At 35.8% G+C, this 27,204-nt stretch overlaps 1 protein-coding gene across 2 annotated transcripts in view; it reads left to right on the top strand.

The window, feature by feature from the left end:
* GRB14 (growth factor receptor bound protein 14) overlaps positions 1 to 26,616 on the top strand; it is a 172,832-nt gene extending 146,216 nt beyond the window's left edge. For both annotated transcript variants that reach the window (XM_056110377.1, XM_056110378.1), the window contains 10 exons: positions 838 to 912; positions 3,647 to 3,784; positions 11,055 to 11,165; positions 11,361 to 11,456; positions 14,246 to 14,326; positions 20,965 to 21,081; positions 21,172 to 21,244; positions 21,384 to 21,471; positions 24,665 to 24,758; positions 26,256 to 26,616. In XM_056110377.1, coding sequence (XP_055966352.1) covers positions 838 to 912; positions 3,647 to 3,784; positions 11,055 to 11,165; positions 11,361 to 11,456; positions 14,246 to 14,326; positions 20,965 to 21,081; positions 21,172 to 21,244; positions 21,384 to 21,471; positions 24,665 to 24,758; positions 26,256 to 26,402 — 1,020 coding nt within the window. In that variant the 3' untranslated portion in view covers positions 26,403 to 26,616. The remainder of the gene's footprint in view (positions 1 to 837; positions 913 to 3,646; positions 3,785 to 11,054; positions 11,166 to 11,360; positions 11,457 to 14,245; positions 14,327 to 20,964; positions 21,082 to 21,171; positions 21,245 to 21,383; positions 21,472 to 24,664; positions 24,759 to 26,255) is intronic.
* The last annotated feature ends 588 nt before the right edge of the window (positions 26,617 to 27,204 follow it).

Raw genomic sequence — 27,204 nt, 5'->3', positions numbered from 1 at the left:
TGTGTTGCATTTATTTTGTTTAAACAAAAATACTGATTTAATTTGTGCACATAGTATAGTGGTTGTCAACTAAAGTGGCAGTAAGAGGGCAAGGAGTCCTTTGCACAATGTCTGAGGACATTGATGTTGTCATACTTGGAGGAAGAAGGACCAGAAAGGCTGCTAAACATGCAGCAATATATAGGATGGCTTCCAACAACAGAGCATTATTAGTCCAAGTGTTGGTATGGGTCAAATGCTAATTTTTAATCAGATATTAATTTTACCTCTTTTATCTTAGTAACTGTATAATAGAAAGCACTATCGTAGAGGGCAGTTTAGTTATAAATATACTCACAAACTTTTTTGATCATAGCAGTTACATGGACAGTAGGAAGAATGCCACCAAAACCTACTGAACCAGACACTCCAAGAATGAGATCTAGAAATTCCTATTTAAAATAATTGTCCTGGGTAAATAAAGCAAATCTGATAATACCCTTTACTTTTCTGAGCCTTGACATTGTAAAGTAGGAGTAGATGGTTCTTTAGCGGGAGTAAAGGAATAATTATGAAAACAACCGTGGCACTAATTTGTGGATGTAATGTTTTGCAAATGGAGGTTTATTGATCTCTCTCCATTTGCTATCTATTGGTTGGAGCTTGCAAATTTGGGGGTTCATTATGTATCTTCTCATTATAGTATCTGAAGCTAGATACATATAAGAACTTTTTTAAAGCACTTTGGTTGAATTTCCAATACACTGATTTAGCTTTTGCTTTAGATTACTGCATTGTTTATGATTAATCTTTCCTTGCATGGATTCTTAAATAATATAACTTGTATCTTTTTGTCAGTATTTTTTCCCAGAGCATATGGTGTCTTTTGCAACTGAAACCAATGGTGAAATATCCCCCACACAGATTTTGCAGGTAAAATATGTTTTCATTAAAGTTCATAAGTAATTATATCATAAGGTAGAGCTTTTATCATCCACATTTACCCGTGCCCAGTTTTTAAGTGGTATACCTTGAATGATTAATTTTGGCTGGAAGTAAAACTGAAAGATAATAAAAAGAAAAAACTTGGATGAAGAAATCCCTAAAATCAATAAATCCTTCTAACAATATTTTTTTCTACTTTTAGCCAACTGTCTAAGAATTTAAAGTATTTGAATTATATCTCATGGAATAAATATTGTAGCTTTGCTCTGTGATATGTTTAATGATGTTAGGTTTTTTGTTAAGTCAAAATCCCAAGAAATCATAGACTTTTACCAACATATATTCAGTGTGAGCCTTGAAAATAAATTGTACAATCCTATCTGTAAATATTTAACAATTAAATAAAAGGAGAAAAAGTATGCATACACATATATATATTTTATAACTAACATTTAGTTTACCTATGATGAATATACTTGCTGTTTATGAAATGTTCTTACCTGAGTTAAAAGTGCTAGTTTTTAATTAGAAATCTTAGTTTTGACACAAGCAGTCATGTTAAATTTATGTGATATCAATAAAAGACATCTAAGTATATGGTCTTCTAAGACATTTGCATTATCATAAAGGAAAGATTACTATAATTTTAATTTTGATAAGTATATTTTATTTTATTTTTACTTTTTTGGGTCACATCTGGTGATGCAAAGGGATTACTCCTGGCTCTGCACTCAGGAGTCACTCCTGGCGGTGCTTGGGGGACCATATGGGATTCTGGGAATTGAACCCGGGTTGGCCGCGTGCAAGGCAAACGTCCTACTCACTGTGCTATCTCTCCAGCTTCTGATAAGTATATTTTATAGGAGAAGCTCTACTCTATTACTCTAATGTTAAATTATATTAGCAGGTCAAGGTTGAATAATGTCTTTTTTAAAAGAACTTATTATTGAATCACTGTGAGATAGATCTTTACAAAGCTGTTTGTAATTTGGTTTCAGTCAGTGTCCAATACCCATCCCTTCACCAGTGTGTTTCCCAGCACCAGTGTCCCCAGTTTCCCTCCCATCATTCCCTCCTCCCCCACACCTGCCTTTATGGCAGGCATTTTTCTTAATAATGGTAAGTGTTTGAACCAAGTCCAGGTTTTACCAGCCTCACTCAACAGTCTTAGATTTCCAACAAAGGAACCTTTAATACATCCAGTGTGCATATGATTTGAATATATTGGGTAGGTGTAGCTTCCACAGATTTGTTTTCCTTAATTTTTATGCAGATTTTATTTTTTGCACTTAGAATATTTTATAAATATGATCCATCTCAAAAGATTTTTCTAAACCCTTCTGAGTTTTCACAGAGACACCTGGTCTAGAATGTTAGGGTTGAATAGTGGCAGCAACAGGAGAACCTTCTCAAATCCATTGGTCTAGGATGAACTGGTGAGCTGGAGGTTTATCTTCTGTGTCCTTTCCCAAATACTCTTCTAATAGAGTTTTATTACTCTAATGTTAAATTATAAAAACAAGAAAAATCATAGCTTGGAAATCAGATAGCCCTGTATGTGCCCCTGACCTCTTCTCTCCACTGAGGTAATGTTTCCACTTTTTAAAGCATTTTTTTCTTCTTCTTGGGTGACCTTTCTGACTCCCTTTTTAAAATTTAATTGGTTTGGTTTAATAACTTGGAAAGCACTCAAACTAAAAATCCTACTCGCCTGTTTTGCATGTCAATTAATTATTATCTGTGGCTCATTAAATTAAGAATTTTTTTATTAATTTATTTAAAAATACCCACAAATATCTTCTATTCATGTAGGCTTAAAAATGTTGCAATGTTTCAGTTAATAATTTCTTGTACTTTTCATTCTTCCATTTTGCATTTGTTTGTTAATGGGGCTTTTTGTTTTCTTCTGCTAATGAAATGCTAATGCTCGTCTACTGTCTTACTAAAGATGCTGAGCACAAGTACACAGATAGAGCTGTTCCTTTCCATTCTCCTTTTCCTGATCAGCACACGCCCACCATCTCAGTTAATTATTACTCTAGAGCAAACTATCCTAAACCTTAATGACTTATGCACCCACTCAAAGTTTGCCCACAATTTTATGGGTCAGAAATTTGGTGAGGGCTTAGCTGGGTGGGTCATGTCAGAGGCATGCTGACTCTTGGAGATAGAGGATTACTGTCTAACAGGGTTTTTCACTATAGGTACTGGGTATTTTCATGGTCTTTTTCTTTCCACACATTCAGTCTCACCCACCCACTTTGAAAACCAAAGCCTGCACCACAACTGAGAGACAGAAAGAACAAAAGAGATGGTTAGCTTTATCTCTATCAAAGATGTGAACATGTCTCAACTTGTCTAATAGTTAAGTAGATGAAGCCAGAATTGTGACCTTATTTTTAGTGAATCTGAATTTGATGGATCAACCTCTCATCTCAGGGTAAACCACAGTAAAGTGTACAGTGTCAGGACTTAACTCCATAGATGAAATACAACTTTTCAAGTGGTATTCAAGTCTTACCATCATTTAGAATGCATATTTTTGTGAGCATATATTTAAATTTTACCTTTGACATTTTCAAAGACATTTACTGTTGGTCATTTCTATATGAAGTAAATTGCATCAATGTTGTCTGATTTACATTTACATTTGAATTTTATGGAATTACTATAAGTCTATAATAGCCAAAACAGTTTGAGAGCATCAAAATTTTCTTTCCAGATGTTTCTAAGTTCAAGCACATATCCTGAAATCCATGGCTTCTTACATGCAAAAGAACAGGGAAAGAAGTCCTGGAAAAAGATTTACTTCCTTCTGAGAAGATCGGGTTTATATTTTTCTACTAAAGGGACATCAAAGGTAAATTGAGATAGTTGTGATATGTTATGAACCATGTACAGGTAGAAGGTTAAAATAGCTTCTATTTTCTTTTCTTATTTTGTTGATATGAAGAGTTGGCAAACTCAGATTTCAAACATTCGCTGTAGTCCTCTCAAAACTATTCATCCCCCCCACCCCATTAACTTCCATATGCATCCTTCGAAGGAATCTCTATGCCATATTTCAGTATCATACATCTTGTTTACTTCTCACTATCCTTTTTCAGGCTGCAGATTTTGAAGCCAAACACTTTGCATCCATTATCTTTACCCCAGGTCCTTTGACTATTCTTGTTTACTTCTGAACGTCTGTTGATTCTGATGCAGTTTAGTAATACTCACCTGATACCATGATTGTTCTTTAATTTCTAGACAATGGAAACAAAACGCATGAGAACTGGTATTCAGTAGGAAACAGGGCACTCCAGGGGAATAAGGATAGCATAGTGAGGGAATAGGGATAGTATGCTGGTGGGAAGAAGGTAGTATGAATGCAGGGAAGCACTCAACTGGGAGGAAGATTGGTACTGAAAGGAGGTAAAATATTATGTATGAAACTATATAAGCAGACTGGTGGGTGGGGAAAAATGGTGGGAGGGGGTGGGGTAATATGGATTGGTAGAGGGAAGTGGACACTAGTGAAGAGAGGTATTGAAACACTGTATACCTGAAACCCAATCATTAATAAACTTTGTAACTTTAGGATGACTAACTTAAAAAAAACTTTCTTTAATTTCTTTGAGTTAGGTGTGTCTCCTCACTGAGACTGCAAGAAAAAATTATCATGTCATGATTAAGAGTAGATACACATGTATATTTGCTATACTTTCATATCTTCACCTTTGTATACTATATACTTGTATACTTTGTATACTGTTATATAGATATATCCTTATAGATTTCATGCACAAGACACAGTCCCTTAGTCCTATATTTTCTACCAGACTCAGAATTGTATGGTCTGTGTTTCTAGGTGGTATAATAGATGCCAACAGTTCCATACGATCTATAGAAGTATAGAAATTTTAGGCAATGTTCTGATGGCTTTTCCTCCCTTTCCTTTGTGCTGTTTTGTGATGTTCAGCTCTCACACACACACTTGCTGTGGCACTTATATACCCAGTCAAGTATGGATATATGAGCCACACTCAGAGCTTGTACTATCACTAAGGATACAGAGAGCCTCAGATTCTCAAGGCGAGTGTGTTTAGCCACTGAACCACCTCCCCCCACCCCACCTCTGGGCTCTGCACTAATCTTTTCAGTATGATTACTTTATTTATTTATTTTTTTATGTAGGAGCACTGCTATTTATTCATCCACTGATTAGGCTGACTGAATTGGGCATGAACTCCACCTTACTTTTTAAAATTTTTTTATTATTTTATTTATTGAATCACTGTGAGAGCAATTACAAAGCTTTTGGGTCTAAGTATCGGTCATACAATGAAACATCCATACCTTCACCAGTGCCCATTCTCTACCACCAAACCCCCCAGTATGCCCCTATCCCACACCCTCCCCCTACCTGTGGAGCAGATGACCTCCACATTACTCTCTCTCTACTTTGATTACATTCAATATTTTGAGACCAGACCCACCATTATTATTTGGGATTTTACCCCAACACTTAGATCTGCCAAAAAGGCAACAGTGACAATTTGTTTTCTATTGCTGGTTATAAATAACATATGATGTCGTGCAGCAGTAGTGGCCGTGTGATTTTAAAATTCCAAAATTTTAATAATTAAATCTGGATGGACTTCTGCCAAACCCTCCTGGGTTCCAAGATTTGTTTCTGAGTCTCTCTGATCATACCCGTTAAGTAGCTTGATCAGGAGCCAGAGAGGTCACTTGTGGGCAGCGACTCGGGGTCTTGTTGGAACGGGGAGGAAAGGTCTGACTCCACCCCCATCCCGTGAGGCCCCACATGTCTTGTCACTGAGGGCCCAAAACTGACTTACCAATGGCCTCTGAAGGATGGCAGCCACCGAGCTGCCAAGGGGTAGCAGGCAGAGGGACAGCACCACCAACTGAGCAGTCCGGATGCATTTCTGCCAAAAGCTGCTGGGTTCTGAGATTTGTTTCTGAGTCTCTGGGATCATGGTCATTAAGCAGCTTGATCAGGAGCCAGAGAGGCCGTTCGTGGGCAGCAACTAGGGATCTCGCTGGGACGTGGAGGAAAGGGACGGCTCCACCCCCATCCTGTGAGGCCCTGCGTGTCTCATCACTGCCGGCCCAAACCTGACCAGTAGCCTCTGGAGGATGATGGCCATCCGGCTGCCAGGGGGAACAGGGCAAGGCACGGAACCCATTCCCACCTGGGTTGGCCCAGCACTGGTAACCTTCTGCAAGGACCAAACACATTTCTGCCAAAACCTGCTGGGTTCCGAGATTTGCTTCTGAGTCTCTGGGATTATGGCCATTAAGCAGCTTAATCAGGAGCCAGAGAGGCCATTCTTGGGCAGTGACTCAGGGTCTCTTTGGTACAGGGAGGAAAGGACCGGCTCCACCCGCATCCCGTGAGGCCCCTTGTGGCTTGTCACAGTAGGCCTAAACCTGTCCAATGGCCTTTGCAGATGGCAGCCACCAAGCCTTTGTGATTACTTTAGAGTTTTTATGAGAAGTTATTTTAGTTTTCTTTTCATGCAATTTTGACAGTGGGAACATTGTTGCATCTCATGGATAATATATCCATCTTTCTCTAAAAGTTTTTCAAATATTATTACAACTCCTTTTTGTGTAATTTTCTTTTCATATTTCTAGTTATATTCTTACAAATTCAGCTAAATCATGTGTGATCTTCAACATATGCATTCAATTTATACATTCATATTTTTATTTTATGCTGGATGTGTTCATCCATTATTTATCTATCATTACCTTTATTTGAAATATTAAACTTTCAGTAGGTTTTCAGTCATTGCCAGTAATGATTCCACATGTTCCTTATTTTAATGCTTATTTTATGTCCCCTGTACTTGTGACTGTTTAACTCCCATTATCTCTCTGTCACTGTCTATGCCTGTCTCTCTCCCCACTGCCTCACCCCTTTCAAACTCTCTCTTTACTGTCTACTCTTCTGTTTGTATCTCTTGCATTGATACTTTCTTTGAGTTTGGAATGCGTCAGTAGAACCATAGACTGTCTATATGTGTATTCATAGCTTAATTACATACACATAGACCATTTTTTCCAAAATAAAGAAGCATTTTCACAGGTTTTTGAATTTCAGGCATAGAAAACTTAAACTTTTATTCAGCTTGCGTCTTGAATCACTGAAAGTATTGAGCAAGAGACTAAAATGGTCAAGTTACTGGAAGTTTAGAATGACCTTGGGGAGTTTTAAGTCAAGTACTGAGTCAGAGCTTAAAAAATCATGTAGAAAGGAGCTGGAGAGATGGTATAGGTCTGAAAGTGTAACTTAAATGTGGCCTATTTGGTTGAATCCCAAGCACCATATTGTTCCCTGAGAATTACAAAATGTAGCCCTGGAGAGCCCCAATGCTCTGCTTGGTATGGTCCTGGGCCACCCAGGCACTGCTGGGGTGACCTGGGTAACCACAGGCACCACAGAGCCCAAGCAGCAACTCATGCTTGAATCTGCATTGTACATCTGGTCCTGAGGGCTTCCTGAGCACTTCTTGGGAGCCTCCCAATTAAAATCATGTAGAAAGAGGGAGAAATGAAAAAGGGTGTTTTGTAGATCATGGAGAAAGAAAGCTAAAGAGATAAGTTGACTAGAGTCAAACATGATATTTATATATTGAATATTCATAAGAGAGGTGATTAGATGAGAAGTGTAGTAAAGAAAGTGATAGGTTAAGTCACCATTATCCAGCTTTTGTTCTCTCAAATGAAAAAGAGGAAGATTTGTAAATGTTCTTAAGAGAGTGATTAGAGTTGAATAAAGGGCAAGATGAGCTTTCCCAGATGATTGCTCTCTTAGAATAAAGTTGATAATTTCAGACAAAACATGTTGAGAGTAAAGTTCTAAGTGGAAATGCTCAGAACACAGCTAATGATAGATACTAAACCTTTGGACATTGAATAGGAAATACAGATCTGAAAGAAGTGATGCCTGACTCTTCCATGTTTTTATTCAATTGCACCAGCAGTTACCTCCTATCTTTTATATGTAGTTTTACTTTGTTGCACTATGTGTGCTTATATTTGGTGTGTGTGTGTGGGAGGGGGTTGTATATATGTTTTCATGGGACATATATATGTGTGTATATTGTATGTATTTACGGTTCCTTGAGGTGTATGTGGAACACTTCACCTCGTCAGTGAAATTGGGCTCTAGGAGTTTGTGACCTATTTCCTTACACAAATCACATAAGTTTGCATTGTTTGACTACTTTCTATCATACATATGAATTTATCTAATTTTTCTTGAACACTTAAATGTTTCTGTCATAAAAAAAATCTTAGGGGGCCGGAGCAATAGTACAGCAGGTAGGTGTTTGCCTTGCACGCATCCAACCCGGGTTCAATCCCAGGCATCCCATATGGTCCCACAAGCACCACCAGGGGGTAATTCCTGAGCGCAGAGCCAGGAGTAACCTCTGAGCATCTCTGTGACCCCCCCAAAAAAAACTTAGGATGAAATGTTAGGTTGAGTAAATACCCAGTTTTGTAAGTAAAACTTTAGAATTTTTTTAAACGTTTTAATTAGGTACTCATTCCCCATTGTTCCTACTGCATGAAATAACCAGTATCTGTTTTTTAAACAAATGTGTGCTGGATTATCTTTTTTACCTTTAATGTACACATGCAGTGGTTTCTAAATCCAACAATCATGTTTATCTCACTCTTTTCAGTGATACTTCATTAGAAGATACGATAATCTATTTTTTCCAGTGATTCACTATTCTTACATATAAGATGATCACATGAAAGTCTAGTTTATATCTGTCATCATAAATTCATATTTACCGAATATTTTTCTTGAGATGAGAACTTAATTTTTTTAATTTGAAGCACTATAATTTAAAATCTTGCTAATGATGAAGTTCCATGCATATGATGCACCACATCCCTCACCAGAGTGTCTGCTTCCACCTTGTCCCCCTGCCATGGTTACCTCAGAAATCTCTAAATTCTGACTCCTCTAGCAGATTTCTCATTGAAATTTACTTCCCATTATATTTTTACTTTGTTCCTTATCTCCTTTTCCTCTTAAACACTGTACAAGAAAGCTCTGATTCTTACTACTGGAATCATGCGTTTATCCTTTCAGTGTTCTTCCCCCTTTCTAGGACTTCCCCCTTGCCTAGACATAATTATTAACATCAAATCTCTATTCTCAGGCTGTATCGTAGCTCTCATCAAACTAGTAGCTGACTGCTGTGCATCAGTACATAATATTCTTTTCTCTGGCCTAATAAGCTTGTGCACCATAATCTATACTTGAAAATAATTTTAAATTGCCCCTCAAAAAGGAAATCAAAGTATTAAATAATCTCAAAGATTATAACATTGTCACAAATTATGCAGGTTCTCTAATATATATGATGATATTTTATATGGGATCTTTTCCATTTTTCTTTCAAAGATCTAGATGTGTGGGATTTAGAATACCGCTGCTTGGACTTAGAGATGTGTCTATAACTTCTATTTGCATAGAAACACCAAAGTACCTCTTCAGCTCCCTTCTTTTATATACACCCATTCATGCCTAACTTTTGCAGATCATGCCAAGTCTCCCTGATAATGCCATAAGCCTTGATCAGTCAAAAGAAAAATACTCATCCTGTCTTATGGAGTTTCTTTAACTGTCTTTTCTCACATCCAAGGGATTCAGCTACAGTGACATTTACTATATCACTTCACAGGGATTACTTTAGTCCATTTTCAGAGAAACCAGCCATTTTTAAGCAGCAAATCAGTTTCTGTCGAGAAATAAACTTTTTAAAGTCATGACTATAAGATCATTTCTCCTTCCCCTGTTTGAAGTATCCTAGCCTGGATCTCTAGTAACAATTTTCTTTTCTGTGTTATTTTCACATGGAATTGGAAATGCTGACCGTTCAATGACTGTTATGCCAAAATGCTTGAGAACAATGACACAGAGAGAAACAATGACTTGCAAAGAAGCTCTTGTTTTGTCAATGGTTAGGGATGATAAATGACTGATGTTTCCTTAGATTGAGATTTGACTGGATTTTTCAAATTCCTGAATGCTGCTTCAGTCTCTCTTTTTTTAAAGCACCTTTTCTCAAATTTCAGTGCCTATAAATTGCCTCGAATCTTGTTAAAATGAAGGGTTTGATTTGGAAGTCTGGCATGGGTTCTGAGATTGTCTTTGTAAGAAGCTCCCAGGTATTGCTGATATTATGGTCTGGGACTAGACTACTAGAAGCAAGGTTTGAAAGAACAAATGCATTATCATCTGTTTTGATTATGCATTCAACCTATGCATTAAGCACTTCTCCAAGCTATTAACCTATCGCAGAATAATATGACCTAGTGATTTCCCATAACCATCTCTAAGTTTCCTAAATTTCCCAGAGAAGGAATAACTGTTCATGATTCCACTTTTCTTTGAGCATAGCATACACTCCTCTGCCAGGTAATTTCCCTGAAATCATCTGTACAGTCTGCCTTCTTTTTTGGAGAGAGATAGTTATGTTTCCTATCACTTTTCTTGCTGTGGTGTATTAGACAGTACACAAACATGAAGGGTAGTCATTTTTGAACAAAACAGAATCATCACCTGTGTTTCCTGTTTCCTCTTCAACTGCTGCAGAAGTTCAAGTTCACCTTCTTCTTTTTGTTAAATTACTGTTGTTTGAAATCTGGACAAGGAAAACAGTTTTCAAAAGTTATACTTTGCTTCACTCCATCAGATTCCTTGAAGTGAGGCTAAATAAAATCATTTTGAAATAGAGAATAATTTTTATAAGGTGTTTTTTTGCATATTAGATATTAGCTTGAAAGCAAGTTGCCACTTTTTAAATAAATAACCTAACTTCTACTTATTTAAGGATATAAATAAGCAGAATGACTTTATTTATGTTTCTGTGATTGTATTTGGATTGATTTTTGCTAATTTTATATAGTTTTTTAAATATAATTTTCATATATAAATAATCATATTTGGATTATTTTTGCTGATTTTATATAATTTTAATATAGTGATTTTGTAATTGATTTTATATAGTGTGATAGGAAAAAATAAACATTGTAAAATGAATGCAAAAAGAACATAACTATCTCAACCCTCACATATACATATCTTTTTAAAGGAACCACGGCATTTGCAGTTTTTCAGCGAATTTGGCAATAGTGATATTTATGTGTCACTGGCAGGCAAAAAAAAACACGGAGCGCCGACTAACTATGGATTCTGCTTTAAGGTACAGGCTTAATATTTTGATAGAATGAATAAAGCAAGCCTCAGCCTTTTAGGTAAGCTTGAGTTTCTTTTAATTTCTTTTTTAAAAAACAGACAGCTTTCTCTTATATATAGGAGAATTTTAGTGACTTTTATTTCAACAGGTGTTACCTTCAAGATATGCATTAACGATAAACAATGTGCTGTGGCCTTCTAGCCTAACAAAGCGGGAGGGCCCCGAGACCTGAAAATGCTCTGTGCAGAAGAAGAGCAGAATAGGACGTGCTGGGTGACCGCCATTAGATTGCTTAAGGTAATCTCACTGCAGGCATGAACATCTACTAAGTGCTCAGTAGTACCACAGAATCTTGAAAACTTCTGATTTCATAACATAAAGACTCACTGTGAATCTCTGTACATCAATGAGAGAAAAGAAAAGAAATAGAGCCGCCATGAAATGCATGTGCTTAATTTTTTATGTTTTAATCTTAAAGATACACATTTGCAGAGTAGAGAATGACCTGATACACTAATCTTTTGTGTAGGGAGTGAGAATTCTTATTAAGAAATGTTCTGATTTTTATTTTTTGTAAGAGCCAGTATAATTGATCGAAACTTCTCTTGAACATTCTTTTGAATTTTTAAAGTAGTTCCCTCAATCCCTTATAAAGTATACTTTAAAATGTACCCACATGATTATGCTTCATGCATTTGTTTATTTTATATTTCATTTAAGTGTTGTAGAAATTACTTGTTAGTTTGGTAAGTATAACTCAAATTGTTATATAAATCTTATTTTAACTGTATATTTGTAACACTGATCTTGTTTTGAGTAGAAATTATAGCTTTCATAAACATAAACAATGTATTTTGAATGTTTTGAATGGATTCAGAATGTTCTGTTGGTAGGTAAGGAAGAGAGACATAGAGTTGATTCTTTCAGAATAGATAGAAAATACATATTTTCCAAAATTTATGATACAAAATTTAATACAGCATCAAAATTATAATTTAAAAAATTATCAAATATTTTATTCTGAAGAAGATTTGGTCTTAATCAAAATTATTAGCGGGCAAAGGCAGGTTTGAAAAAATTGGTTATTTTAATTATATATTTAGACTTTAAAATAACATTTATAGTTACAAACTTAACTTTTTTATGTGAACAATTCAGTGATGTTTAGTAAATTCAAAATATTGTGTAATTATCCCTTCTGGATAGTACTCAAGTATTTTTGTCACTTCAAAAGCTTTGTGTCCATTAAATGGTTATTCCCTTATTAGTTGTCACTCATCCCAAGAATTTAACCTTTTAATTTTATTTTCTTTTGTTTTCATAAAGTAAAGTTTTCATATCTCTGTATAAATTCTTTATGTACAGATAGAGATACTTCCATTCTCTCCAATTTTAGAGATTTAGAAAAGGAGAGATTTGCTCATGCACAGTATACGAGCTAATTTTCTTCCATTCCCTTCAATTACAACTCTCCTAGCTTGTCTCCAGTATATTTTGGTCACTTATTTGCCCTCCAGAGGACAGGGAAATGGTAAGGCAACCCATGCCCTGCTCCTCACCAGCACTAAATGCCTACTGAAGACCTCTAGCACCAGTGAAGGAAGTGCCCAGCACCACAGGTACCAGCGATAGTTAGTCTCTGAAGAAAACCATCTTATTAGTAGGTTGTAGACTTTTTGCTGCAAATAAATAAAGACAACTAAAGCAGCAATAGCATGTGAAAGTAGTAGCTAGAAGCTCTTGTAGATTTTCCTAAATGAACTTGACTAGGAATTCAGCTTCTCTGTCTTATTGTTAACATTGAGTTGACTGAAAATAAATTTTATTAGGTCCTACTACTGTCAGTCAAACCTGAAATTTAAAAAATAACTTAAAAGTAGCAAATAATTGAGTGAAGCCATCAACCCAAAGAACTTTATGTTAAGTGTAGGTTTGTTCCATGTTAAAAGTCAAGTGTTCAACACAATGATTCCGGAGTCCCCTCTCTGATTTTCTGCCTAATTATCATTACCAAACATACTCCCTTTGCTGGAGTTACTTTTCAGAAAATAATGTTTAGTAGAGAAACACTGCTGTTGGATTGTTGAAATGGAATTCATCCTGAGGCTTAAATCATAGTTCAGCGCGCTCTCTCTCTGTCTCTCTCTCTCTGTCTGTCTCTCTCTCTCTGTCTCTCTCTCTCTCTCTGTCTCTCTCTCTCTATCTCTCTCCTCTTCTTCTTTAAATCATTTTGGCTTCGTGTAAAGGAGAGAATTGTAGAGTACAGCCAAAAATAAAGAAGGGGGAGGACCCATGTGCTATCATGTGCTATTTATCTCCTTTGTTGTTTGCTTCTTTCTTTTTAACAAAATGACTTTACTCCAAGGGGGTCATCTTCTAACTTCAGATGGGAACACCTACAAGATAAATTTCAGTCACAGAAGTTGTCATTCTTAATCTTTCTCAAACAAATAATCTAATTGTAATCCAGAACCTCATTTTCTTGTTGCCTGACAGCCCAGTTTGTACACAGCAATGTCCTAAAAGTAAACAAGCTGCAGTTTTTCAGTACTGCCATTTACTTTGTGTTTTGTGACCCTTTGTCTGGAATCAGACTGATGCCTCACCATTTGAATTTTCTGAATTTAAAACCAAAATTTAAGTAATGACTAAGAGTGTTGTTATAAGAGGATGGCAAAGTGCAAAGAATTTTCACTATCGATCAGACTCATAGGTTTACCAAAGGGACAGTGTAATTCAGCCAGTGATTGACGAGTCTGGTTAAATTCTACCTGGTTAAGCATTGGGTATGTGAGGTTTTTGGAGTCTTCATGCCTAGCACCCATCCCATTTGAACTCTTTGATCTTCAGGTGATGTACCACTTAAGGTGATTTTGGTGCTCTTGTTACTAAGAGTAATAAGCAAGAATTCCAGTTATTTATGTGTCAAAAGTGAGGGTCCATTTGAAAATCTTTTCCATTATTTCATTATAGGACACTAAAAGGTTACCTTTTAAGTTTTCATTGCTTTTCTTTTTAATGTTGGTTATGCCTAAAGTGAAAGTTGTGAAAGTGTGTTTTCATTTACTTATTTATTTATTCTGCAGTATGGCATGCAACTATACCAGAATTATATGCATCCATATCAAGGTAGAAGTGGCAGCAATTCTCAGAGTATATCACCCATGGTAAGGATTGTTTCAGAACCTATGTTTTATCTTATAATTGTATTAATTGGAAATTATGTATCACATTAGAAATAACAATATTAATATTGCACATCTCCTGTTGTTGAAGTAAATTCGTTCTTTGCCATCACACTATCACAAAATATTTATTAATTTATTCTGGATATTATATGATAGGAACCTATGTGATAAAATCACAGGTGTACAGAGTATGCAAGGAGTAGTCCATTAGGATAAGTACATTAATGAATAATTTTAGATACTTAGAAGAATTATGTGAATTCTTTGTCAATACATTTCAGGATTAGATCTTGATAGGATAATTATCTCTTAGATATTTTCCCTGGGATTATAGATGTTAGTATTTGTTTTTGGTGATTGATTTCTTTACTTTAATGCTAATTATTGTGTTTTCATAGTCTAATAAAGAAAGATGCCAATGGTTTGGGATTTTTGTTTATTTATTTTGGCTTGGGAGTCACAAATGGGTATGCTCAGTCGCTGCTCTAAGCTCTGTATTCTAGGGCAGCTCTACAAATACTTGGGGGACTATGCAGTGCTGTAAATATCATTAGGGCTTCAGCTAGTCCTTTGAGTTATCTCTCTGGGTCTGGTTTGTAGTTTTCAATTCTGCCTAATAACACCTGTAAGCTCTTATGCATCTTGTTTTCTACCAATTAAAAATTTTAAGTTACAGAACTTTGAAAAGCTGACTACTTTCCCCATGAAATCAAAAAAATTGCAAACTTGTTAGCCATATGCTACCTTAAGACTCTGCTTCTCAGATTAATATCACTTGGAAATTTATTTACAAATACATATAGATATGCCTTCTCCCTTCTCACTGACGTAACCTTAGTTTCCTCTGCATTCACTCAAGAAATTTATTTTTGAATTTAAGGCTTGTTCTTCTATTTGCATTTGGACTTCTTACTAGTGATTATTTTAGGAGTTCATATGTATGTTTCTGTATTACAAGTTGGCTAACATGCTGCATTTCTACTTAAGTTGAAAATAGCCTCTTCATGGTGTCATGAGGGAGGTGCATTTCTCTACCTAATGTAATATACCAGGTGAAACGCTCAGTTCTAGGAATGAGGCATGAAATAATGTTGATTATGAAGTCTGATATACTAATATGGAACAAGAACTCCAATTCTGTAGTTGCACTGCCTTAAGTTATGGAAGCATAACTGTTCATCTTTGTACCATAACGTTTTAAATCCTAAAATAAGAAATTATGGGATACAATTAATTTTTATAAATAGTTGTTCTTAGGTAATTTTTACAACTTATGAAATATGCCTTTTCCTTTCAATCTTTATATGTAAAATGAAAAATGAATTTTCATATCTTAATCCTTTCCTGAATCCTTCTGAATTTCTTTTAACATCTAATGCTTTTAGGATGAGCATACTAATAAGGGCAATGTATTTGGAAATAGTTATTGTTTGGTGTCCTTTTAATCATAGAATAGTATTACTGCAAACAATGTCCTAATATCATTGCAATTAGTATCATGCTTGACATCTTTTCCTTTTAGTGTGTCCGACTATTGGTGCTGGAGCGATAGTACAGTAGATAGGATACTTGCCTTGTGTTCAAACCTACTGGGTTCAATCCCCTCTCTGGTCCCCCAAGCCCTGCCAGAAAAGATCTCTAAGCACAGAGCCAGAAGTAAGCCCCAAGCAACATTGTATGTGACCCAAAAACCCAAATCAAAAAAGTGTGAACACAGTGACCTACTACTGATCATCATGTATGACAGAGTAACTTTTATTCAAAGCATTGATAGGGGAAGTCTCCTCCAATACAATGAAGAAACGGAGATGTATGTGCCTTCATGCTGAGGACACACCCATCTAGTGTGGCACTTGTTCATGACCAGAGACAGTACCATCTGAGGATTCTTCTCTACTCTTCTTAATTTCCATGAATGAAACTAATACATTTTGGAGGTGTTTATATTTGCTCAGGTGTCTGTATGAATCGTACCTTTCTGGATTTCCATCAAAGAATCAGTAGCTAATTAATAGATGTCTGTGACCCTCACCTGCCTTTGCTGGCTTCATCTAAGCACTGCTTTCAGTGAGCAAATGAGCAAACTTCCTATATTTAATTATATTATTTTTCAAGAAAAAATTCTCAAATTTTCAGGAATATTTTTTGAGAAGATAAGTAAAAAAATTGCACACTGAAATGAACATCACAACTATATGTCAAACGTAATAGCTAGCTCTGTCAGCCTTTGAAATGAGAAACATCATAGAGCTGTAGTGATAGCATAGCAGGTAGGGCATTTGCCTTGCATGCAGCCCACCCAAGATCCATTCCCCGTTATCCCATATGGTCCCCCGCCAGGAGTAATTTCTGAGTGCATGAACCAGGAGTAACCTCTGTGCATTGCCGGTTGTGACCCAAAAAGCAAAAAAAAAAAAAAATGAGAAACGTCATTAGATATTTTAGAGGATCAAATATATATATATATATATGTACATATACGGTACATGTCTTTATTTATTAAAAACGTATTAATATCGGTTAGGTAACATGGCTCCACTAGTGTTGTTTACAGTCTTGGTATACAGTTAGTGTACCTCATCATCAATAATGTGTTCACGACCCTCTACACAAACTTTATGTTACGTAAGACTTTATGTTACTTCTAGTCTACCTCTTGATAACCCCTTATTCCCTCTTTACACTGCTTGGTACTTTCAATTTTGTAATCTAAGCTCAAGGGTTAGTCCTCAGTCTGTAGTAGTAGCACTGTCCTCCAGTTGTTCATCGATTTGCTCAAGCGGACCCAGTAATGTCTCCATTGTGAGACTTCTTGTTACTGTGATTGGCATATAGAATACGTCACAGGTAGCTTGCCAGGCTTTGCTGTGCGGGCGGAATACTCTCGGTAGCTTGCTGGACTCTCCGAGAGGGACGGAGAAATCAAACCTGGGTCGGCTGGGCCGGCAGTGTGCAAGGCAAACGCCCTACTGCTGTGCTATCGCTAACCTATCTGTTTTCTTGTTTTGTTTCTTTATATTTCACAGATGATTGAAATCATCTGACATTTGTTTTTCTCCCTCTGACTTATTTTACTTAACAGGATACATTTCAGTGTCATTGAAGTTACAGCAATATCACAATGTTATCTTTTCTCATAGCTATATAGTATTCTGTTGTGCATATACCCTGCAACTTCATTGGAATTCCAGTTGTTTCCTTATCTTGGCTATTGTGCTTAATGCTGCAATAAATATATAAGTACACATTTCTTTGTGAATTAATATTTTTGTATTTGGTGGGAGAAGAGTGGTAGATGCTCAGATGTAGAATTGCTGGGTCATCTGGAGGCTCTCTTTTTACTCTTCTGAGAACTATCACAGTTTTCCATAGAGATTGAACCAGATGACATTTCCAGCAACAGTAAATGGGTATTCCATTTCACCACATTCCCCTCTGAAATTGTTTCCAATCCTTTTGAGGCCATTCTCACTGGTGTGAGATGCTATGCCGTTGTCATTATTACTTGTTTTCCCTGGTAGTAAATGAATATGGAAAAAGTAATGAAAACATTTTGATCTTTTACAAATTAGAGTCAGAGAGGTAGTAAAAGAAGTATTGTGCTTGAATTGCATGTGGCAAACCTTGATTCAAATCTTCAGCATCATACGTTTCCCTGAGCAAAGCGAGGGTTCCCTTGGTTCCCATCTGACCAGAGTCAGGAACATCCTTCTGAACACTGCCTGGTGTGAATTCAAACCTACAAAGTAAATAAAAAAAGCTGGAGAAATAGTGCAGCAGGTCGGGTGCTTAATTTGTACATGACTGACCAGGATTTAGTGCCTGGTATCCCACATAGTCCCCCAAGCCCTGCCAGGAGTAAGTCCTGAGTACAGCTGGGTGTGGTCCCCAAAACAAACAAACAACAACAAAAAAAACCCACCAAGATTAAAATAAGCCAAGAATTCCCTTAACAGTGGGTCTGTTATATTGGCCTTGAGACTAAGGGAATAAGAAAATACATGTTTTCAAATTCGTGTTGCTTCTCACTTTTGACCCTCAATTAGACATTTTGAACTGCAATTTCTTTGTTGTATCTCTCAGTCTGTGATACAGAAAAGCACTGATTTTACTGTCACTGATTTTATTATAAATTCTGTATGTCCTTAGACAAGTCACTGGTGTCCTGCAGTATAAAGTATGATGTTTTCATAATCTCCAGAACTACTGTCAGCTCTTGTGTCCTGTGACTTGGTGAGAAGCACATGAGAGAACAGTATCAGAGGAGATTTTGTGACCTCTTGCTATTTATCTAGATCTTTGAAATGGGGGTGACTTTGCATAGTTACTAGAGGCCACCTTGCCAAACTGCCTGGGAAACATTTTATGTTGAGCCTCACTAAGAATGATGGATCTTATCTCAGGTGACCTGGATAATCCAGAGTGTACTGAAGGCCTCTTGTTCCTAAACAAGAGGGGCATGCCATTAAAAGCAGGGACTTCCCCTCCCCCCCCCCTTTTTTAAGTTTTCCCTGTTTACCCCACCAGAAGAAAGAGCTATAAAAGGGGACAAATATTGAGAAAGTCACTGATTCTGAATGTTATCACTTTCCTATGTGAAAGAAATTGAGCTGTAAATGACCTTTGGAGTTCAAATCGGATTCTGCTTCACTTACATTTCTTTGTCCACCAAAGGTAAACTATTAATTTTTCATCCACCACCTGCCATTCAGCAGAAAATATTTAGTATATTCCCATGTTTCCTCCAGTGTCGTTAATGTAACAAGTGAAAATATTGTTTGTATTATAGTGTCCCTACTTATATAAAGTAATTATGGTACTTGAGATCTTATTTTATCTTCAGTACTTTTATTTTGTAGGCAAAGCAAAAAAGAATGGGTGCTGGGGAAGGCAAGAGAACAGGAATAACTCGTTATGTTTATTTTTCTTCCCTAACAGTATTTTTGCGTTATCGGGGCCTTGTGATAAACAGAGCCCATCTCGGCATGTGATAGTAGAGATATTATAAGGATAAAGCTATCATTATGATTGAGATTAGTTACTCCGTGGTTTGGGCAGGTGGAGGCTTTTCATTAATGTCAGCGAAGCAAAAGTATATCCAACTGGTCCACAGCCCGGCACAGAAGATCATGGGGTGAGAAGGGCAAAGTAAGGTGTGACAGCAAATAGAGATTACAGACACAGCATCTGTCAGGAAAGAGCAGCTGTCAGTTATAAAGGCTCCTGTAACAAATGAAAGATTGCATGCTGGATCTCCAGAAATAAAGATGAGCAGTAATAAGATTGTGTACCACTAAGGCATGGTCTGAAAAGAAAATAAAGAATGCTAATAAAGTGAATGTGTGGTGCTTGTGTGTGTGTGTGTGTGTGTGTGTGTGTGTGTGTGTGTGTGTGTGTAAGTGTAAGAAAGGTTTTGTTTTAAGCTTTAATTTGGCTATAACATGTTGTATCCATCTAGGGATTACGGAATCCGTATGTAGGAATAGAAATTGGTCTTAAACCATGAGCCTCTGGCTGCAGCTTGGCCCCTACTTTACACTAGAACTGCCTTTCTACTTGAACTGTATTTTGTTTGTTTTGCTCCAGTCTTCACTAGTGGGGGATAAACTCAATGTTTACATGTATTTTAAAAGCATTTTCCATTTGTTGTTTGACTTTTCTTTTCTCTAGAGTTTTTAATTCTTATAAACTGAATGAGAGTTAACTGGAGATTTTGCCCTTTTTTTTTTAAGGATGTACGACTCATTGTTAAGTGGCATATGTTTTAAGTGATAGTAGCAAAGTAAATCCCTAGGCAAGAAAAATAAAAATAAGGCCCAGTCTTAGGCTGTATTTTCACCCATCGGGATTCATAAATACAAACTGTTATTGATAAAATGTGACCTATCACTTATTTTTTTCTTGTTTAAACTTGTTATTGTTGAATGTTTTAAGATGTTTTCCTTTTATATTAGCTGTTTTGTCATTCGCACACATTTTTAACTCTAATTTTGTCATATTCATGAAAAATATAAATATTTGCATTGTTATATAAATTTTACGATCATGAATTATTTTAACTATTGTTTCATTTATAAGATGATGCTAGTATGAAAAGTATTTCAACTATAGACTGTAGTTTGTTCCATTATAAAATGATACTGTTTCTTCCTAAAGAAGTGATAAAGAAATATAGCCTTTATTTATCTTGATTGAATCTTCTAAAACTGCTGCTTTGTAAACTAGATGGTTTCCAATTTAAAGGATAAATGATGAATCCCAAAGCATAATAGAAAGGTCACATCAGAAGTTGTGAATCTTTTTTAACCACAGGAAGCATTATTTCTAAGTTGGTGTTTTTCATTTTATAGAGAATGTAGATGATAGAATGAGGAGAAATACATGATAACTTTGAAAGCTTTTATTACTTTATTCAATACTTAATCCAATGACCTTAATAAAGTTATATTACTTATCTAACCAAATTTTTATAGCATCATTTTCTCTTATAATTTAAAAAAATATTCTTTCCAGCCATCTTAGGCATCGCATTCTAGAATGAAAATACCACATTGCAAGCAATACACTGAAATAATTTTCAACAATAATTTCATCATAAAATATATGTTTATTTCCAGAGAAGTATATCAGAGAATTCCCTGGTTGCAATGGACTTCTCGGGCCAGAAAAGCAGAGTCATAGAAAATCCCACCGAAGCCCTTTCAGTTGCAGTTGAAGAAGGACTTGCTTGGAGGGTACAGATAGCTTCGCATTCTTCACATACTTATAATTTTAAATGTCAGTCACCCCAAAAGTTTACGTGTATTCCCCCCTTCCTTGTACAGAAAAAAGGATGTTTACGCCTGGGTACTCATGGTAGCCCCACAGCCTCTTCACAGAGTTCTGCCACAAATATGGGTATGTCTGTGCGTGTTCTCTATGACTGAATGGACGGATGCACACTTGGGTATAGCCACTGTGTGATTCCAGTGGAAAGTACAGGCAATTATATTGCATTTCAAGCAAAACTTTGTATTGTTCCCTTTTGTTTCTTCAGCTATCCACCGATCCCAACCATGGTTTCACCACAAAATTTCTAGAGATGAAGCTCAACGGTTAATTATTCAGCAAGGACTTGTAGATGGGTAAGTTTAATTTGGAGGGATAATGATTTTGATTTTTCTCGTGATCAGCAATTTCTTACTTAACACACACAAAGAATTTTGACTTCAGTTTATCATAAACAGAAGGGATGTATGTTTTCCTTTGAGGGTGATTGTATTGCAGTGCTGTCCTTACATAGTGTACAGTTGGTATTTTTACATAAAGAAAGAGCTGTATAGAATGTTCCGCTCTTAGTAATTACCAACAATACCCTTTCTGTGACCAAACTAGCAATTCAAATACTAATTGATGGGGGGGTAGGGCTGGGAAACTGAACTGTTTTGTGTTGTAATATTTTGATTTGAAAAATGAATTTGTAAGTATGGAATTTGAACATATGATTCCAAAGTATGTCATGACATTGTCTTACATGTTATATATTCTTAAGTTTAGTACAGTATTAACTAAAGAATGGTTCTTAAATATTTCTTACATAGTTTTCTTTAGGAACAGCGATTTACAAAGTTGTTAATGATAGAGTTGTAAGCATACAGTGTCCCAACTCCAAACCCAACAACTTGTCAGCATCTGTCCACCAGTGATTCAGTGTGGCCTCCACCCCACTGTTCTTCTATTTTGACTATTTTATTTTTCATGTTTGCAACCTCATCTTTCTTAAAAGTTCTCTTTCTTTAAAATTTCCATATAACTAACAGAAACCTATGAAAATAATACTTCTTAACTGTTTCTCCTGTCTTTTAGTAAAGTGCCATAGAAAATAGCACTGTAGCACTGTCCTTCATTGTTTATCCATTTGCTCAAGCGGGCCCAGTAATGTCTCCATTTTGAGACCTGTTACTCTGTTTAGCATATTGAATACGTTGTGGGTAGCTTGCCAGCCTCTGCGTGCAGGCGAGATACTCTCAGTAGCCTGCTGGGCTCTCTGAGAAGGGCGGAGGAATCGAACCCGGTTCGGTCAGGCCAGCCTCGCACCAGGCAAACACCCTACCATTGTGCTATCACTCCAGCCCTTGTGCTATCACTTCAGTCATAGAAAATAAAAGAGAAATATTAAATGCCTTATGAACAAATTGAGAGAATTGAATTATCTGAAGAACTGTTCGGATTTGTTCTCAAATTAGTATTTTATATAATATTGCTAATACTAGCTAAATTCTCTACTCAAATGCAATATAGAGCGCCAGAGTGATATTACAGTGGGTAAGATATTTGCCTTGCACATGGCTGACCTAGGTTCAATCCTCAGCATAGGGTCCCGTGAGCACTATCAGGAGTAATTCCTCAGTGCAGATCCGGGAGTAACCCCTGATCACCACCAGCTGTGGCCCCAAAACAAAAGTAAAATGCAATACAAAGTAAAGTTGTTTTGAGGTTTGGGTGAAGAAATGAAGCTAGCATTTATTTAAACAAGTGGAACAGGGATTGCTTATCTCAGGGTTAGCTTAAGATTATAATAAGATTTCAAGTTAATTTTTATTTACATTTAGATTAAAATGCATTTTTATAGAAAAGATTATGAATAGAAACTCATCATTGGGCTGGAGCAATAGAAGAGTGGGTAGGGTTCTTGCCTTGCATGTGGCCAGCCAGGGCTCTGTCGCCAGTACTACGTAAAGTCAGTCTCCAAAATCCCTGCCAGAAGTGACCCCTGAGTGCACAGTTAGTCCTGAGCACTGTTGGGTGTGACAGTAAAAGAAAGAAAAGGAGTCAGCACAGAATTTTCTTATATACAAATTTGAACAATTCATAGAATTATAATGTGAGAGTCAGTGTTTCACAGCAGAATCCTTTTAGATACAAATTTGAACAGTCTGTAGAATTGCAATGTGATGATATCCCACAAAATTACAAACAATTGTCAAAATAATTTTATTATATAGTTCATTTTTGAGCACAGTTTTTGTAAATAATTGTGTGAACAATGGCAGTATCTTTATTTTTTATATAAAATAAATGTGAGGGTGGTGTTATTCTTTTGGACGAATGTGATGACTACAGTTAGTCCACTAGGTGGTGGTGGTGTTCTATGGGAATGAGGAGAGCATTGCACCTTAGTTTACCAATGAAATTCCTTTTTGTAATGTTTCTCAGTGTTGGAATGTTGGAATTTCACACTGTGAAAATGAAATGGCTAATCTAATTAGATATCTGCGATGACTCAAATTTAGTTGTCTAAAGCTTTTCACAGGCACAGTGAAATTATTATTTGAGTCAAGTGGAGATTGTGCATTCTGTTTCCGAACAATTCGTAGGAAGTTAATTTTGCAGTTTTGCCCGCAAATTAGAATCCACGCCTGGGAGTCTTTTTCTCTTAAGATATTAGTCCATGTCTCATTTTTGTAGCATAACATTTTTGAAACTTTTTGACTGTGTTCTTCAGAGTTAAAATGTATGTTATTTAGGTGTTTCTTTTACTTAAAACATTTACTCAAGCATTTAAATAAATTATTTCAGGGCTGGAGCGATAGCACAGCGGTAGGGCATTCGCCTTACAAGCGGCCAACATGGCCGACCCGAGTTCGATTCCTCCGCCCCTCTCGGAGAGCCTGGCAAGCTACCGAGAGTATTCGATATGCCAAACACAGTAACAACAAAGTCTCCAATGGAGATGTTACTGGGCCCGCTCGAGCAAAATCGACGATCAACGGGAGGGCCTTTACCTTTACCTTTACCTTATTTCAGGACTGATTTGTTTTAGTATTTATTTCTTAATTTCTGTTACATATATAACAGTAGGAATCTGAATAAAAAGGAAAAGGTGAATCCAGGGTAAAAGGTAGTTTAGAAATTATTTCAGTTTGAATACTTTTCTTATTAAAACCTAATAGCATGAATCAGAGTAAGAATATCTATGTACTAGTTTCTCATTATCCTCAAAAGACTTATGGAAATATGGTTATCCCAGATGGAAAAAAGGGCACAGTGCTAATTATTAATACCTGCTTAGCATTATATTTGCTATTCTTAGTAAATAATTTGACAAGGGGACTGTATATTTATGCTAATAACATTATGTTAGCAGTAACATCAGTTTCATGTGTAGGATTGCTTTATACTATTTTGTTTACATGTTGAATGGCCTCATCAGTGTTTAGAGAACAAAGAAATTCTCTGATGATATTTATGAATAATTTTTCTGGATGTATTTGTTGCGTTCCTAGGATGTCCATGAGTATATGTGGAAGCATATTAAAATTCTTTCTCTCTCCTTAGTGTTTTCTTGGTTCGGGATAGTCAGAGTAACCCCAAAACTTTTGTACTGTCAATGAGTCATGGACAAAAAATAAAGCACTTTCAAATTATACCCGTAAGTAATTTATGATTTCACACTCATATAATAGAAATTATCTTAAAGCATAAGCTGTTGGAAGGTTTGATTTACTTTGGTTCTTTCCTTAAGTACAATTTAGGAGTCTTTGGTTTTGACTAGAGTGAAGTTTTGCAAAAATTAATATCAGAAATGCAGGAATTGTTAAAATTAAATTTTGCTGTACTATGAAATGTGATATAGCAATATCGCAGAGACTCCTCATCAGTGATAGTTAAAAGGCCACTGAAGACTCTTTCTCACTATGGTTCTCAGACTCTTCCAATAGTTCTTTAAAAAATGATTTTCCTATTATCTCAAAATATTTTGCAGTTATTATAGATAGATATGTAGGTATGTTAAGTTAAAGAACATTAAAGTTATTCTATTTAAAGTTGTCTACTATTCTCTTTCTGTGTGCTGCTCATTTATATATGTTCATATATCTCTGTGATTTGTACATACAAAGGAACAAGGGGATAAGGTGCTAGTATAGAATAGAAGTTCATAATAGTATCAGGAAATGCAATACCTGAATTGGCTAGTGTTTAATTTCAGATGGTTTATTTTTTTCCCTTTAGAATGATCTAATACGCATGTAAAGTCCCCTTTTTAATTGATTATGTAAACCATCCCTGGAAAATACAATTATTTAATGATAATCTTTTTCCCCTCCCACAAAATAGATAACTATCATTCTAGCAGTAAAATTATTGATTGTGTCAATATCAGATCATCAATACGAATTAGTGAATATTTATTTATTTATTTTTGCTTTTTTTGGGGGGGTCACATCCAGCAATGCACAGGGGATATTCCTGGCTCTACACTCAGGAATTACTCCTGGCAGTGCTCAGGGGACCATATGAGATGCTGGGAATCGAACCCGGGTCAGCTGCATGCAAGGCAAACGCCCCACCCGCTGTGCCATCACTCCAGCCCCTATTTTTGCTTTTTTGAGTCACACCTAGTGATGCATATGGGTTACTCCTGGCTCCTGGCAGTTCTTGGGGGATCATATGGGATGTTGGGAATCGAACCTATGTCTGCCAAGTGCAAGGCAAAAGTCCGACCTGCTGTGCTATCACTTTAGCCCCTGAATATTTATTTTCAGTGCTAAAGTGTTTAGTGGATTATATTAAGAGTTAAGTTCTATACAAGTTTAAATATAAAAAAATAAAAAAAATGTTCTGTAGAATATTAAATTATTACTTTACACTGACTAGCACAAATATATCACTGTTATTGATTGAAAATAGACCATTCTAACTACACTAGAATTGAGAGAGAGAAGTAAAGTCACTGCTTTTCTTAGAATAAGATATTTCTTTTAAATACAAAGTGATTTACACTAAAAGAGATAAGTGTGTTATCATTCTTCTCCCTAGCCTTCACTTTTCTAAACTTGTCAGGTATGCTGTATAAAGACACAATATTCCATAGATTGTTCTTTTGAGATTTTGACCTTCTTACAGGTTTACTGTTTTCTTTCTTCAGGTAGAAGATGATGGTGAAATGTTCCACACCCTAGATGAAGGCCATACCAGATTTACAGATCTAATCCAGCTGGTGGAGTTCTATCAGCTCAATAAGGGCGTTCTTCCTTGCAAGCTGAAACATTATTGTGCCCGAATTGCTCTTTAGCAAAGCCAAAAGTGACTTGTTAAACTGTTGAAAGAAAAAGACTTAAGAGAAACAAAAAAGAATGATCACAAATAAATATTGCCATAGTGAAAAGAACGTGTTTTACCTACAAGTTACAAAATATGATTTGAGCATTGCATAGAAGCAAAGATTTGGATTGCTATTACTTTCATCTTTAAAATTTATTAGTTAAAATTAAAACTCAAAAAAATGATGTGGTGTATTCTTGTGTGATTTTACATTAATATGTTATTTTCTTCAGATAAGCAAATTTTAAACATTTTTTGTCTTTCAAGTCATTGGAATTCTCAATCACGAAGTAATGAGAAAAGTAAAGATTCAGAATGAATTATTTGCAGACCAGATTTCAGTTACATAATGTTTTTGTAACTTAAGAAGTGATAAATATTTGAGTTCCCAATTACAAGTAGCTACCTATAACTTAGTAATAAGTTAAAAACTATCTTAAATTATATTTTTTCTGAGTTTGTCATAACCTTAAAATCAAATCACATTTTGAAGTAGCAACAAACCTATTTTGACACATACTGATTTTTTTTCAGGATGACTTTTATTACATTATTAAATTATTAATTCACAGTAATATTTACACTGGTATTGTACCTATTTTTAGTGGTACAGTATTCATTACATTTTTTCACTCATTTAATAATTGACTGGAACCAGTTGTTTTTAAGAAAATGGTCAAAATATAGGGGGAACTTATGTAATTTGCACATGCTGCCTTTGAGCACATCATATTAACTGTGTAGTGTTGTCTCCTTAACAGTTCAAATTTTAT

Source organism: Sorex fumeus, unplaced genomic scaffold (assembly GCF_029834395.1).
Source record: "Sorex fumeus unplaced genomic scaffold, SorFum_2.1 ptg000009l, whole genome shotgun sequence".
Classification (NCBI taxonomy): domain Eukaryota; kingdom Metazoa; phylum Chordata; class Mammalia; order Eulipotyphla; family Soricidae; genus Sorex; species Sorex fumeus.
This window is presented reverse-complemented; position numbering and strand designations above follow the sequence as displayed.